Source organism: Gouania willdenowi, chromosome 12, assembly GCF_900634775.1.
Source record: "Gouania willdenowi chromosome 12, fGouWil2.1, whole genome shotgun sequence".
Lineage (NCBI taxonomy): Eukaryota > Metazoa > Chordata > Actinopteri > Blenniiformes > Gobiesocidae > Gouania > Gouania willdenowi.
In genome coordinates, this window is record NC_041055.1 from 18,825,271 (window position 1) to 18,840,206 (window position 14,936).

The following is a 14,936-nucleotide window of genomic DNA, read 5'->3' on the forward strand; positions in this document are numbered from 1 at the left end:
GAACAAAATTGAATTATAAAAATGTATTATACATTTATTTATTACTATAAAGGATCAGTTGTCCAAGATACATGGGGGGAAGGGAAATACTAAATTCGGATGAATTCAATTAAAAAAATAGATTAAAATTTTAAAAAAGAATTCCACTGAATTCCATGTTACACTTCTCTGCTCCCGCCTTACAAGCCACCAAAGTAATAAATATATGATAGGTTTTGTAGTTAGTTAACTTGTGAGTTAGAATAAGATCATCTCAGCATCCCTGTCCACACTCCTGACCAGGAGCGGCGGAAATGCACCAACAGTTGTTTCCCAGCCGCAATGAAACCATAGAAGAAGAAGAAAAAGTAGCCGTAGAAGAAGAAAAACCACAAGTGAACGAGAGTGAGAAATCAAACCCAGGTGTGAACCATTTAAATCAGAGCTGATAGTGACACCGCACATCACTGTGAGTATTTTAATATCTTCCTCACACTTCCATAGACGTCTTATTAAACATTTCCACTCACAACGTTTAAGTGTACACTAATTCTAATGAAATACGGTCATTTCAAGTTAACGCTTGTCATGTCATGATACACTCATTAAAATTAGTGTAGGTCATGTTTCTCGTTGTGGAGGCGCTTTTCTGTAAAAAAAAGAAGAAAAAAAAAACCCATTGTAAATAGGTGTCACGACTGGGTTTGACTGATATTTGCTAACGAAATAAATGCTAAGGAAGTACTTTGCTACCGCTAGATGGCGTCAGAAGACAATTACGAGACTGGCTGCAAGGGACTTGTCATCCATAGACATCTCTATCAACCTGCAAACAGCGCCTCCCTCCGGACAGTTGTGGTCATTACTGCTTGGTCTCACAGCCAACTGGCACTTTGCCTTTTCCCACGCTGTTTTTCCCAGGGTTTTTCCACTTGGCTCTTTCAAACAGTGTGTTAGAATTCATTCTGTCTGGATATAGAGTTTCAAAATATGTCTGTGCATTGACTTACATCACCACTGTTGTGTAGACTGCCTTAAAATATTATTAATGAGAAAAAAAATTACAAAAAATATCATTGAAATTCACCTATGTTGATCAACAATGGCGGAAGGACAATATGCAGTAAACATAATTGATTATAGCGGCCAAGCATAATGACAGATACAATGGCTTTGTAGTAAATGACTATCATAGTTGGGGTCAATTACATTCAATTATGCATGTTCCATTACGATTACGGGGACCAGCATTATTTACAATTAAAATGACAAATATAATTTTACCCCTGAAAGTCAATTATAATACGTTTTGAATTCAAGTTAAATTACAATTATTTGCTTTAATAAATAACCTCATTTCTCTTGTGTTAGCATCTCTTATGACAATGGGTTTGTTTTTACCCATGTCTTAAATCAGCTGTAAAATACACTAAAAAAATATGATCAATCATCCAATTTTTTTTTAATCTCTTGGTTTCTTTGTCAACATTCCTTATCCATGAAAATATTGATATTAATATTTTTGGTGTGGGCATCCAAGGCTTTTTTTTGTGACAGTATACCCCCTTGAAAATATTAATATACAATATTATATATTAATTAACAGATTTTAATAATTGACTGTGTAAACCATAGAACTGTAACATGGTTCCCCAGACTTACGTTTAATTCAATTGTAAATGACAATTTTTACAGAATTCCCATGCCAATTACAATTCCAAAGTCAATTATATGAACTCAATTACAATTTCAACAGCAAAATATTTTTCAAATACATTTATAATCATGTCATCATTGTAAATAATGATCAATCATGTGAATGACATTAATATTTATTTCTTGCATGCGCTATGTGAGAATATAGATGATGATAATTATTCACGAAAGATGTTTATAATATACTTTTATTTACAGAGTGACAACGGCACACTGTCCTGTCATCAGAAATGAACCACACAACTCAAGAGGAAGAAGGTTTGTACCACAGATTCATCGCACTGTCAAGATGGTTTTGTATTTTATTTTGAAAAGCATTTTATCCCTAATTAATCAAATGTTTCTTTTGGAATTAATTTCAAAACAATTCAGCAGAAGTGATAATTGCAACGAGCACTTTTGTGCTGTACAGGGTCCTCATGGTTATGAAATTCCTGGAAAAGTTATGGCATGGAATAATTTAACTGTTTTGGAAATGTAGCCTATTTTATTTTAATGTTTAAAATCCAACCTAAGCTATTACTATGGGACGCAATGTACAACACCTTGTGTCTGCAAATTAAAAGGGTAATTTTGTAATTAAACATGGTAAGTGCTTAGTTAGTTAGTTGTTTAATGCTACATTCAGTTGCTGATGCATTGTTATTTAAAAAATATTGCAAAATAGATGTCAAAGGCAATAGCGCCATTGTACGATCATGCTATATGATAGGTAAGTGATGGACACAACTTGCATTCCCTGTGCCACATTGTTGGCACACTGTCAGACCTGTTTTTTGCACTCTCATGGCCTTAAATAGATCTTAACCGTTCAAAACTAAGTGATGGAAATTTGTTAAAATATTTTTGAAAAGTTTTGAAAAATCGTTGTGAGAAAAGTGTGGGAACCTTGTATACAAAAGATTGTTTTAAGCACATGTGTCAAATCTGGCCCTTTAGAATATCGAATTTGGCCCCCAGGAGAATGTAAATTAACAGTAAAACATGGATCATTGTGTAAATTACTACACAATTACAGGGGCTCACAGTTTTACCATACTTATATGACTTGATGGCAGTCGTTTTAAGTTGTTAAATTAACTTTTTTTTTTTGAAAAACTCTCTTGATCCTCAAATTTTCCCCCAAAATTTCCACAAACGATATTTACAGAACTTTAAAACACTCTTTAAAACCCACCTTTTTAAACTAGCTTTTTCTTAACCTTTCTTTTACTTTCATTGTTTTTATTTTATTTTTATTTTTCTGTATTCTGTATAGCGACTTTGAGCCCCCAAAAAAGCGCTATATAGAATTGATATATTATCTTTTTTATTTTTTTTAAGAGTCACAAAATCAAGGAAATTTAAAATAAAGATCCTACAGGTACTGATATCAAACTTACAAATTACAATGAGCTTGATATTTCAGTGGTTTAATGCGTATAAAAATCAACACATTTTTTGAAGCATTTTTTTAGAGGTAAAAAATAAAGTAATCCATGAGCATCACAGCCTGGTGAGGAACCTGGTATCAGAGTGAGTAACTTTATTCATAGAATACAGCACAGGGCCACCAGAATGTATTCACACCTTCACTTTTTCCACATTTTATTATGTTAAAATTTCCAAATTGTAAAACTGATTTCATTTCGTCTTTTTTTTAATCTCACTAAAATATTATATAACCCAAAATTAAAAACACATTTTCAGACATTGACGTAAATGTATTAAAAATGTAAACATATAATACATAATAGGTACATACAGTAAGTATTCACACATTTGGCTTAATGTTTATTTGAATGTAAAGTAGTGGAAGAATTTACATTTGTATTGTTGCATTTCATGGAAAGAATGTGTCATGTCAGTTAAAGAGAAGCCCTGATGGGTCGAGTATGGAGAGGCAATCCACACGTGAACACGGCGTTAATAAGCATCATATTACACAAGTGCTGGTATCCTGTTGAAAACCTTTGTAGCACCTACAACGACACACAAAACAGGAGGAGTACTGGTCAAAGAATGTCGTGGCATTTTTCCAGTGGAGTCGAGTCACTTGCAACCACTGCCAAGTTGCACTGAAACCATTCTGGTGGCTGTAGTGACACCAAACGCCCTATTTAGACACTTGATCTTTGTGTTTTCTTTATTTTGGCAGCTGCCCGGCAACATGCAGACAGACCTGCCTGTGTATTTAATCTGTCTGATTATTTTACTACCAGAGCAGTTGACTTAAGGAAGGCCACTTTACAGAATATTCCATTCATTTGAAATTTGGTATTTTCTTTGCTTTCTAAAGATTGTCAGTAGCAAACGGTCATCTTCCCAGAGGTGAACGAGTGCATGTGCTCTGTGTGTCTCTGTGTAGTAGTGTTATTCTGTGGGGTTGAATGGGGAGCCCCCAGCCCTGTCATTCGTTCACTCAGCAGCACTGCAAAGAAGCTGTGTACTATACTCCACATTCCGCCCCTCTCCTCATACAAGTGGTTAGACTGAAGTGGGTTGAGTTGTTTGTGTGAGTCTCTGTGTACGTGTTAAATGTGTTTTGGTGAATGGCGTGAGTGGGTTTGTGCTGGGTGTGTAACGGCTTAGAACCACGGGGAACAAAGAGGGAATCTGCAGCTATTCAAAGGGTTTAAAACCAGGAGATCCTGGACCTGTAGTGATTTAGTTTATTTCTGAGTGTTCAGATCATTCAATTTTAACTCCTGTAATTGTATCTATCTATTTTGATGACAGGCTCAAGAAGCGGGGATTACTCTGGTTAGAATAGTACATTTGATTACAGTGTTGCAGTTGTATTAATTTAAAAATCACTGTTGTTTAACGAACCAATTATCAAGAAAGAGGCTTTGGACAAATATATTTGCCCCTACCATCTATTTAGAGACCAATCACAGTATGTGCAGCAAACCTGTGCATGGAGTAGGGCTGGGCGATATGTGCCAAAACTTATATCTCAATATTATTTTCTCAAAATGACTATATACAATATATATCTCGATAATTTTAATTCAAATGAAGTCTGACCAAATTCAGGGTTAAATTTGCTGATGCAAAAAGCCACACTGGCACATTTATTAACAAACACTCCTTTAAGGGACAGCATGTGTGAGTGAGTTTGGTAGTGTGGCTTGTTTAGGTGAAGGTCTGGGTTAGGACACACTGACAAATCCATTGGACTGTGCTTTTCATGCTGTTTTGAGAAGTAAAGAAAGCAGCGACTCCTAAAACAAGTATTTTTAAGCTAAATGAGATATAAAAAAATATATCGATATAGGCAAAATTGCAATTTTCTATATTGCCAAAATAGAAAACTTGATATATCTTGAATCTCGATATATTGACCAGTCCTAACTGGGAAACCAAAAAAAAAATATTTATGATGGGTTTTAAAGAGTCTGATGGAGATTCAAGTATTTAATTTGTTTAAAAAAAGTAATATTAAAAGGCCTGAATGCATGCACTGAAGAAAAGGGTGAAGCTAAAGAGAGGGCGGGAGAAATGCTTTGCAGCGCTTTCCCAGGCTATGCATCAGGAAAGGCTGTATTTTTTAAACCATGAGCAGCGCATAGCCGTTTCCTCGGGATATCCGAGACGAAATCAAGAGCAGCTAGTGCAGAGAGAGAGAAGTACAGGAAAGCTATCCCTGAGAAGGAAGGCGGGGGGGGGGGGGGGGGGGGGGGTGAGCTGGGTGGCAGGTACGTTGGAGGCCACACAGCACGCGTGAGTCCAGAATGAAGCTCCAGCTTTTTTGAAAGGCTCAATGGAACACACGCACAGACAGACTATTTAAAAAAATAAAAGAGCACACACTTGGTCTGAAAAGCACCAGGAGAAGCTTAGAGTATCTTTGACTGCAGATTGAGCAGGAATGCAGAGCTAATGCAACGTCCTCAACCATCTAAGTACTCAACCGTTAATCCCATGTTATAGCTGTACTGCCGTGCATGTTATCAACAAATTATTCATAATTCTGGATATTCAGGACATTCCAGTGTATCACATTACAGATGAGCTATGATTTTACATTTCATTCCTTCCTTAACTCATTGAAATGACCATCAACCAGGCGGCTGTTGATTGGTTAAAAGCAGAGGTGTAAAGAGTACTGCTATATCCTACTCAAGTACAAGTACTGTTACTTGATTGAAATCTTACTCAGGTACAAGTAAGTCATACATAAAATATTCAAGTACAAGTATAAAGTAGCTCAATTGAATAGTACTCAAAGTAAAATGTATGAGTTACTTTCACCCCCCATGTTTATTTTTGGTAATAATTCTCATGTATAAACTTAAAAAGGAAGAGACCAAATCTTGCACAATTGGAACTGAATTTATTTTCCACAAAGGCATCTGTATAAGATAAAAGGTTTGACAAAATGTATGTTTTTTTTTTTTTTTTTTTTTAAATAAAACACCACCAATAAATTAATTTCAAAATAATAATAAAAATCAGGCTCCAAGTATAGGCAAGGCAAATGTATTTGTATAGCGCTTTTCATACACAAGGCAACTCAGTGTGCTTTACATTATCAAATAGTGCATCAGAAAATATTCAACAGCTTAAAAATGAATAATAACATTAAAATCAGCCGTAAAAACATTTAAAATCATCAACAAACACATCAACAACAACATGACCAAAAATCTCCCTCTCAGTCATACGCAGTAGAGAAAAATAATGCCTTTAATTTAGATTTAAAAATGTTCACATTGGATGCTGACTTCAGCTATGCTGGCAGTTTGTTTCACTTCTTTGCAGCATAACAACTAAATGCTACATTTAGCTACATTTAGGAATTCTAAAACAGTGAAAATAACCTCCATTCAATGCTGTTTTGGCACCGTGAATTACTTTCCGAGGAATCTGGTTGCTCCGCTATGATGTAATGCATTTGGTTGTGGTTTGGTCTTTTCATTTTTTTATAGTTTTACAATGTCTGTTGAACATTTTAAAACAAAAAATAATAATTTACTCTGTAATGGTTGGGTGTAGAAATGTAACAAGTAACTTAAAAAAACAAAAAAAAAGACGGGATTATACTTATCTGTATAGAAATCATACACATGACTAAAAAAATAGACAATATAACATGCATCAAAAAATCATGCAATATACTTAAATGTATAGGAATCTTACACAGAGCTTTTCCTCTTGATCTATTTATATCGGAACTTTATTTATTTTTACGTTCAAGTTTGAATGACAATAAAGAAGTCTAAGTCTTTACGTCTTTCAAAACAAACTTAAGTACAAGTAAAATGACTGATTTAGAAATATACTCTAAATACAAGTTCCCATAAAAGCAGCTGAATTACAGTAATGTGATACTTGTAACTTCTTTCACCTCTGGTTAAGACTGGTCCAGAAAGAATATTGGTTGTGCTTATAACTGCCAGGATAAAAGCCCAACTTGTACAAATCTTGTGTTGTTGTTCGCTTCCATAAATATTTACCTGTTTGTGACCCTCACAGGCCTCGACCCCGCCGCCCTCAAAGATGAACTCTTTGAGCTTTGGAACTGGAAAAATGTGCAGATGGTGAGAGTCACTTTCACAGCATGTGTCAGGTCCATACAGGCAGTATTAAGTGGTTGTTTACAAAGGCGGCAGGATGGAGTCTGTGTGTGTCTGTGTGTCGCATCCCCAACAGGAAGTTAGAGGAAAGAGAGAGAGATGCCGGCATCTTTGAGTGAGGCGTGTTTTTGTGTGCATGGGGTGACGAGGAAACCAGACTTCTGTCAGGAGGAAGGAATTTGTGTCGCTGTGAATGAACTTGAGATTTGTGTGATGAGGACACTGGAGTGGATGACATCTGTTTAGCAGATTAGAATGCAGTGTGATGCATTGTCACAACCAAAATATGTTATCGGGCTCCTATTGGGCTGACAAATACAGCAGCTTTTGTAGTTCCTTAACAATTGCCCGTCTGCTTATACTGAAATGTAAGAAAAATTAGAAAACGTACAAAACCAAGACAAGCATTCTTTATTATACCACTGAGATTTGCATAATGGTCTGATTTCAGAGAATCTCCTCTTCATTGTTAATGTTTTCTTTATTTATTTTTATCCTCCATCATGATGCCTTCAATCTCTCCCTCAGCTGCATCACTCAGCCCAGCATGGCTTTTCAAAGCTATCTGATCCTCTGGGGGCCTTAATAGAAATGCTGGAGCAATGTCCAGGAAAACAGAAGGGGCGGAGCCAAACCCTCGGCAGTAAAATTGTTTCCGAGTTTCAGACGTGGATGGAGGAACATCCTCAGGTATATTAGCAGCTGGTTTCTCATTCTGTTTAAGTTTGATGTTTACCTACCTTAATAAAGTGTCTCTTAAGGGTAATTCTTGTCTTTTTATTCCAGTGTTGTTTATTGATACATTCTGTCCATTTGATTCCCTCTCGTAGGTGAAGCTCAGCTCACTCCCACAACAGAAAGCAGCAACACTCCAACTCCGTGCTCTCGGCCTTTTAACAGAGTCCAATCCAACCTTTGTAGAAGGTCTGATCAATATCTACCAGTTACAGTCATTGGACGCAGCTCCACTCCGACAGCACATTGCAACACTGCAGAGTCGCAACTGTTACAAAGAGGCAAGTGTGGCTGGACTAATGTCACAAATGACCCAATCTTATTTTTGAATTTTACTAAAGGTATTCACAATGATCAAATACATTACATCATTTATAAGGGATTATGTTTCACATATGTCAGTGGTGTCAAACTCATTTTAGTTCAGGGGCCAAATATGGAGCGGTTTGACCTTCAGAGGGCCACAGATTTTATGCAGGGAAAAAAGTAATTCCAACGTTATTGTGCTCTGGTTTGCTCATAAAATACTAAATATGTAAGAAACCGACCATATCCAAGCAACAAATGACAGATATCAGTCCCAACAGGATCTCCACTTTACATTTCTGAGATTTGTGACCAATTTCTATTTAATTAAGGAAAACATTATGTAATATTTTGAGGAAAATAAAACATTTTGTAAGAATGTTGAGTTTTTTCAACAGTTTAATATTAAAAATGACTGCCATCGAGCTATATAATCACCAGGAAAACTGTGAAAATATTGTTGATTTTCATTTACAAAATGATTCATGTTTTCTTTGTCATTTTACTTTCTCCTGCGGGCCAAATTGGATGTTCCAAAGGGCTGGATTTGGCCCCCGGGCCTTGAGTTTGACACATATGTAATGTGTTTGTGTTTTTTAAATGAATAAATAAATCACAAATAAATATCCTAAATAACTATTTATTTATTTTTTTAAATCTTTTGCTGTATCAATAAGTAATGTTAATTATTAGTACATGCATTTTAAAACAATTACTATATATTGTTGCTTACCTGCCTTAAAAAAGAAGCTGACACTAACAACTCCAGTTTTTTTTATTAATTTAAACTGTTAAATTCTGTGTAATTCTGGTTTGTTTCTTGCAGGCCGTAACACTCAGTATAAAGCTGCAACTACACACTGAGCTTGATATGGAAACGGTATGGCAGAATTTATAAATAACACTTCTGTGAACGTGTTCTTCCTAAGTTAGGAAAGTTAGAATTTAACGCTTCAATCAGATTTCTCTGTGTTCTCTGTTTGTGCTGCAGATGTGCGTCCCACTCATCCTGCAGGATAAACTGACACTGGCAGAAACATTTGTCTCAGGTCACAGTCAACTAGAAACACAACTAGTCATAATGTTGGACTCTTGGTGCCATCCCAGCTTCAACATAGATGAAATAAGAGCGTATGTTACAAAATGCCTGTGACCGTGTAAACCGTTGTATACCCCCCCCCCCCCCCCCCACTTTGTGCTTTGTAGACTCAACTGTACATTTTTTTCAACAGGAGATTTCCTCATATTTCACCACTGAAAAACACCAAAAGTCTGGTTCATCCAAAAATGATCACGAAACACATCTTTAGGCTTGTGGATAAATTCAAGATTGACCAAGGTCAGTGATTGCATGTGTCAGTGTGTAAGCCAGGGGAGGATAAGCACTGCAGGTAAACCTTTGAGGTAGAAATGATGACGATGAGCATCTCTGTTTGTTTTAGAGCTTTGTCCCAACGCTCTGCACAACAGAAGACTGGACACGCTACGATACCTCATGTACAAGACTTTTGTGGAGGCAAGTAAAGCACTGGGTGCTGTTTTTCACACAGTCATTGTTGTTAATATTTCTAATAATGTACCTTCAAAGTAGCTTTTCTTCAGTGATAGACTTAGAAATAAAATATACAAGATTATCGGTAGTTGTTTCTTGTTTTTTCTTTGAAGAATGCTAACAATTAAAAATCTCTTTTGGTGTCAATTGTTTAAGAATACATTTTCAGGTTTTGTACATGTATAGTTTATTTGAAGGATTTGGATTTCAAATAAATCCAAACATTTGTTCATTAGCACAAGCATGAATATTGGCAATACATGAAAAAGAAGAAGTTAAAGGAGGGGCTCAAGGAAGCAAGGTTGGGAAATTTATCAGCACATACTGTATATAACCCTAAAATGCTTGAAAATAAAATTAAACTTTAATATGAGATAGACTCAGGTTTTAAAATATAAAAACCAAATAAATATTTTATAAATTAAGCACGAAGCAACTATCGGAGAGTAACCATTGAGAAAATCACAGCACTCCAAATCTTTTTAAACATATTTATTCAGAAAGTTACTTATGTATTATTATTTTTTTGTAATACTGTATATCTGAATATGTCACTATCCACTTTCACGACATGTTCAAGTAAGAAAAAGAATATCAATCAACAAGAAAAAAAAAATGTGATGACAATCTGATTTGTGATTGTTAAAACTATCTTCTTGACAGAAAAGCATGACTGAGCAAAACTGGGCAGACCATGTACAGGTAGGTTTTGCCACAGGATGTTCAGGTGTTTCATGATATGAAGAGAGATACTGAATTTTTTATTTACTTACGTAATGTTTGATGTAGTTTGTGGTAGCAGATGACCTGGAGCTGCAGATCCACTTGGTGGAGATGCTGGTTAGATACAGAAGTTTGAAGAAAGCCTCCCAGTGGTCGCTCAGATACAACATTCCCAGAGATAGACTCCCCTACGGTGTGTGGGATACACAGCAGGATCTGCTGCCTGACCTTCAGTGAGTCAGCCAAAATGTGCATCAACAATTTCTAATGGGAATCTTTTAGAGTGTATATAAGCGGGATTATTTTAAATGAGTAAAGTACAAAAACACAGGTTTTTCTCCTGCTCAGACAGATGTCTCTTGAATCGGCATCGTCAGACGAGTGGGTGCCGTTGCAGGCCCATCAGCAGAGGTTTTATCAAGTGCCACTCGGCAAAGACAAGGTTCACTTTGTGGACACCCTAGAAGCTCTTCAGGGATGCCGTGGTGCTTTGCTCAAAGTAAGGAAAACTCAGATCTAGAGAAGAAAAAGAAAAGGCAAATTGTGTCAAAATAAACTTCCTTGTTGTCTTGACACGTTGTCCTTCTACGTTTCTAGGAAGGTGGCGTCGTCGGAGTGGACATGGAGTGGCAGCCGACATTTGGCTGCACCTCAGCTCAGCAAGTTGCCCTGATCCAACTTGCCGTCTGTGAACAGGCTTTCCTAGTGGATCTTTGTGCTGCAGGATTTGGCCAACACCCACAAACTGTGGATTTCATCAGGAGCTTGTTCTCTGAGCCAAAAGTTCTGAAACTAGGTTTGTAAAAGAGATAAACGGTTATAAAAAGCTAGATTAAATTTTTTAAGACCTCAGTCCCTGTCACTTTGTCCTTGTTGCTCTCATTCAGGCTACGGCATGGCGGGCGGCGATCTCAGATGTCTTATGGCCACCTGGCACCAGTTATTAGAGGAGCCACTGAAGTTGGCGGGGGTTCTTGATCTTCTTGATGTACACCAAAAGGTAACATGATCCTCCTATTGACACAACTTTCCTACACATGGGCTTCAAATGAAATCTGGATGTTAATCTAGGAGAATCACGTTTCCATTGTTAGTCGAGGGTCAACCTTTCACAGACCTTTTGGTGCTATTGGAAGGCAATTCTCCAATTTTTTTCAACGTATTAAATACAGTAGATTACTTATTATTTCCAAATCAAAACAATATTAATATACTTTAAAATTTCATAAAGTGACATATCTTATATTAACATATTTCAGTGGTATCAAACTTTGTTTTGGCCACAGCTTATTTTGTCTGGATTTTCTCCACCACATCCAAGTTTAATAACATATGAATGATAGCAGTGTCAAAAAATGTGTGTGTTGTGGTACAATTGATACTTTTAAGTTTTAACAAATAATTGGCAATATTTCGAAGTTTTTGAGAAGTTCTTTTTTCCACACAGATTCTGTGTTGCTCATTTACGTTTCAACACATTAGATGTTTGTATTTAATTTACATTTAATTTACAAACCCTCGTAGATTTGAAAGGGCAGCTAAAGTGTTTTAAAAAGTGTGTGCAACAATAACAAATGTTTTTTTTCTGATGTTGCTCCATCTACAGGCCAATATGAATCTGCTAGTTTTGACTTTTGTTACTTATCTGACTTTTATTCATCCTATAAATGCAATTTAACTCATACTGTGTTTGCTGTCGCACTTACTAAAATGTTACCTTTTGCTCTCAACGAAAGTGGACGCTTTTTCTTTTGCTCCCTCCTGCCCTTATCTGCCCTGCTTGCTGTTTTCTTGTCTTGTACTGTCTTTTTTCAGAATCTAATAGGAAATTATGGAATTGATCAGCTGGTCTCTCAATGCAATCGACCAAATTTTTTTGACAAAAAGAATGGGCAGTGGAGAGCCCACCTGTCCTGACGGAACGTTCGCAGCCGGATACACAATAGACTTCTGGCAGAAGTGGAAGATCGTGCGTCTGTCTATCCTTTCCGTTGGGGATGTTGTCTACATAATTGGAATTATTATAACAGATATTTTGTTGATTGGAGCTGGAAGTTTTTCTGATTTATCGCAAAGTTCGGATAAAGTTGGCAGCTGTTTAAGAAGGCTCCCTGCCATGACTGATGGAGTGTGCAGGGCTGTTAACACTCAGACTCATGCAATTGAGCTTCTACGCGGGATGGAATCTAACTTGGAGAAGTTGACAGCCCGGTTTGAAAGTTATTGGCCACCATATTGGATATATTGTTCCGAGACCCAGAACCTCAAGGCTGACAGAAGTTGTGCTTAGCCTGGCCGTCAACAACTGTTATCTTCATTGGCTACCCCAGACAACCAGTCGTCTCAAGGCTGGTTTATCTCTCTATTCTCCAGGATGTTTGTGCTGAATGACACTCCGTTCCCTCCACCTCTCCCATCACCGCTACCACCTTTGTTTCTGAATCAGAAACTCATCTACACTCACATCCCGACTCAATGCCTTTTTTGTCTCCCCTCCTTCCCACTCAGTGGCAGCAGGAGGGGCAAGCAATGCGGTTGCATGCACCCCCCCCGTCAGCGGCTGGCTTCAATTCCCCCCCGCCCCACCCATATGTGCTATGTCCTTTAATTTTGTTGTAATTGTGGGTTTTTTTTTACACTTTTGTGGGCTGATCCCACACTGTGCCCCTCACTAAAGGAGCATAGTTTGGGACCTGCCTTTTTTCCAATGTTCTTACGTTCTGTTTTCCACTTCTCATCTAAGACATACGATGCGCTGCCCTTGTGGCGATCCACAGTTTCTCTTGCTCCTGTACTCCCATGTTATATTCATGTTTCATGGATGGGATGTAACTGAAATGCAAATTTCCCTTTGTGGGATGAATAAAGGATATCTTTATCTTTATCTTTTTCCAAAGTTGAAAGTTTTAGTCTATTTAGTTTATTGATGGTTCCTGTTCCATTACTAGGTCTTCTGCATTGCTTCATCATGACACAGACATGATGTCTGAGTTTGTTGGAGCAGGGAGTCATATTAAACCTGAAGAATTGCCACCTTCAAGGGCTGAGTTTGGAGACCCCTGTGCTGAATCAACTGCTTAGTGCTCAGTACAGATATGGTGGTTTTTTGCAAATAAATTGAGCTTTATTAAACAGTGATCTATGAAGAATAGGGATCATATCGAGCCAAAGCTTGGGTAACACTGATGGAAACTTTAATTTATTTATCATACAATTTAGATGCTCATTGCGTACATGGAAATGTGTTGCATATTCATGCCATGAGCTGTTCTGCCTCTAGTTTTTTATTTGAAGTGCAAAAGCTTTTCATTTTTGTAAAAATATGAATCATTTCTGAATGTGAAAAACAACTGTGGAAAAAGGAGTCATTTTCATTAAATTTAGCTTTTGTACAATGTTTCCAATTGTCATTTATTTGGATGTATTGTCTCATACAGATGCAGCGCAGTAAAGTCAACCGAACTCGAAAGGGTCCCAGTGAGGTGCTGGTGGGAGAGGACTGTGCAGAAAAGGGCCTCAGTCTGCTGGTACAACAGGTCCTGGGTAGGCCTCTGGACAAAACAGAGCAGATGTCCAACTGGGAGAAGCGACCGCTGCGCATCAGCCAAATTAGATATGCAGGTAAGGTATTATGCATGCGCCGACAGACAATGACAGAGAGACAGATGGTCGCGCTGCTCCTCTCAATAGGAGATCAGAGATTATTTTGTTATCCGCTGATGAACTGCAAAGCAATAAATTCACCCCCTCTTCCTCTTCTGTCTGGCCTAACACCTCTCTAGTGGCAGATGCCTACTGTTTGCTGGACGTGTACTCGGTACTCTCTAGGAATCCAGCGCGTTTTGGGTTGCCGGCTGAACTGCACAAAATCCCATCATTGCAGTCACAGGCAAGCGCTGAGAAGAAGAAGGCGAAACGGGCAAAGGCGGTGAAACAGGACACTGGGAAAGAGGTCAGAAGGGATTTATTGTCAAGAAAAGAAACATATTAGAACACGTTTCTTAATAAGTCTACACACAATGCAGAAAACTGACAATGACCATGTGTGAGACCCTTCAAGTGCATTTGTTGGAATCATTTTCTACAGCTTTATCTAGAGGAGACAATTTAGTTTGTATCTGCTTCTATGATCATTTAACCAGTTTAAGGCTTGACGACAGCATGTGACATCTCACATGACACAGGAGTGAATCCAGAGACGCTCTAGTGGAATAAGCAGAGTCTGAGCATCCAACCTGCAGAGAGGAACAATGCCCATTTGACTAAGACCCTTCAGCAGTTCCTATTGGCTCCAGGGGTGCAGTTGTATAACTCACCCTGTGCTTTGACCTCCCTGAACTGTGGTGCAAGTGAAAAGAAAATCC

General features: G+C 37.6%; 1 protein-coding gene across 1 annotated transcript in view; it reads left to right on the forward strand.

Moving 5' to 3' along the window:
- The first annotated feature begins 337 nt into the window (after positions 1–337).
- exd3 (exonuclease 3'-5' domain containing 3) overlaps positions 338–14,936 on the forward strand; it is a 42,089-nt gene continuing 27,490 nt past the window's right edge. The window contains exons 1-16 of the mRNA XM_028463411.1: positions 338–448; positions 1,894–1,953; positions 7,156–7,220; positions 7,785–7,946; positions 8,087–8,272; positions 9,124–9,177; positions 9,289–9,428; positions 9,530–9,636; positions 9,740–9,813; positions 10,513–10,551; positions 10,639–10,805; positions 10,921–11,071; positions 11,170–11,368; positions 11,460–11,572; positions 14,010–14,193; positions 14,355–14,524. Coding sequence (XP_028319212.1) covers positions 1,926–1,953; positions 7,156–7,220; positions 7,785–7,946; positions 8,087–8,272; positions 9,124–9,177; positions 9,289–9,428; positions 9,530–9,636; positions 9,740–9,813; positions 10,513–10,551; positions 10,639–10,805; positions 10,921–11,071; positions 11,170–11,368; positions 11,460–11,572; positions 14,010–14,193; positions 14,355–14,524 — 1,839 coding nt within the window. The 5' untranslated portion in view covers positions 338–448; positions 1,894–1,925. The remainder of the gene's footprint in view (positions 449–1,893; positions 1,954–7,155; positions 7,221–7,784; positions 7,947–8,086; positions 8,273–9,123; positions 9,178–9,288; positions 9,429–9,529; positions 9,637–9,739; positions 9,814–10,512; positions 10,552–10,638; positions 10,806–10,920; positions 11,072–11,169; positions 11,369–11,459; positions 11,573–14,009; positions 14,194–14,354; positions 14,525–14,936) is intronic.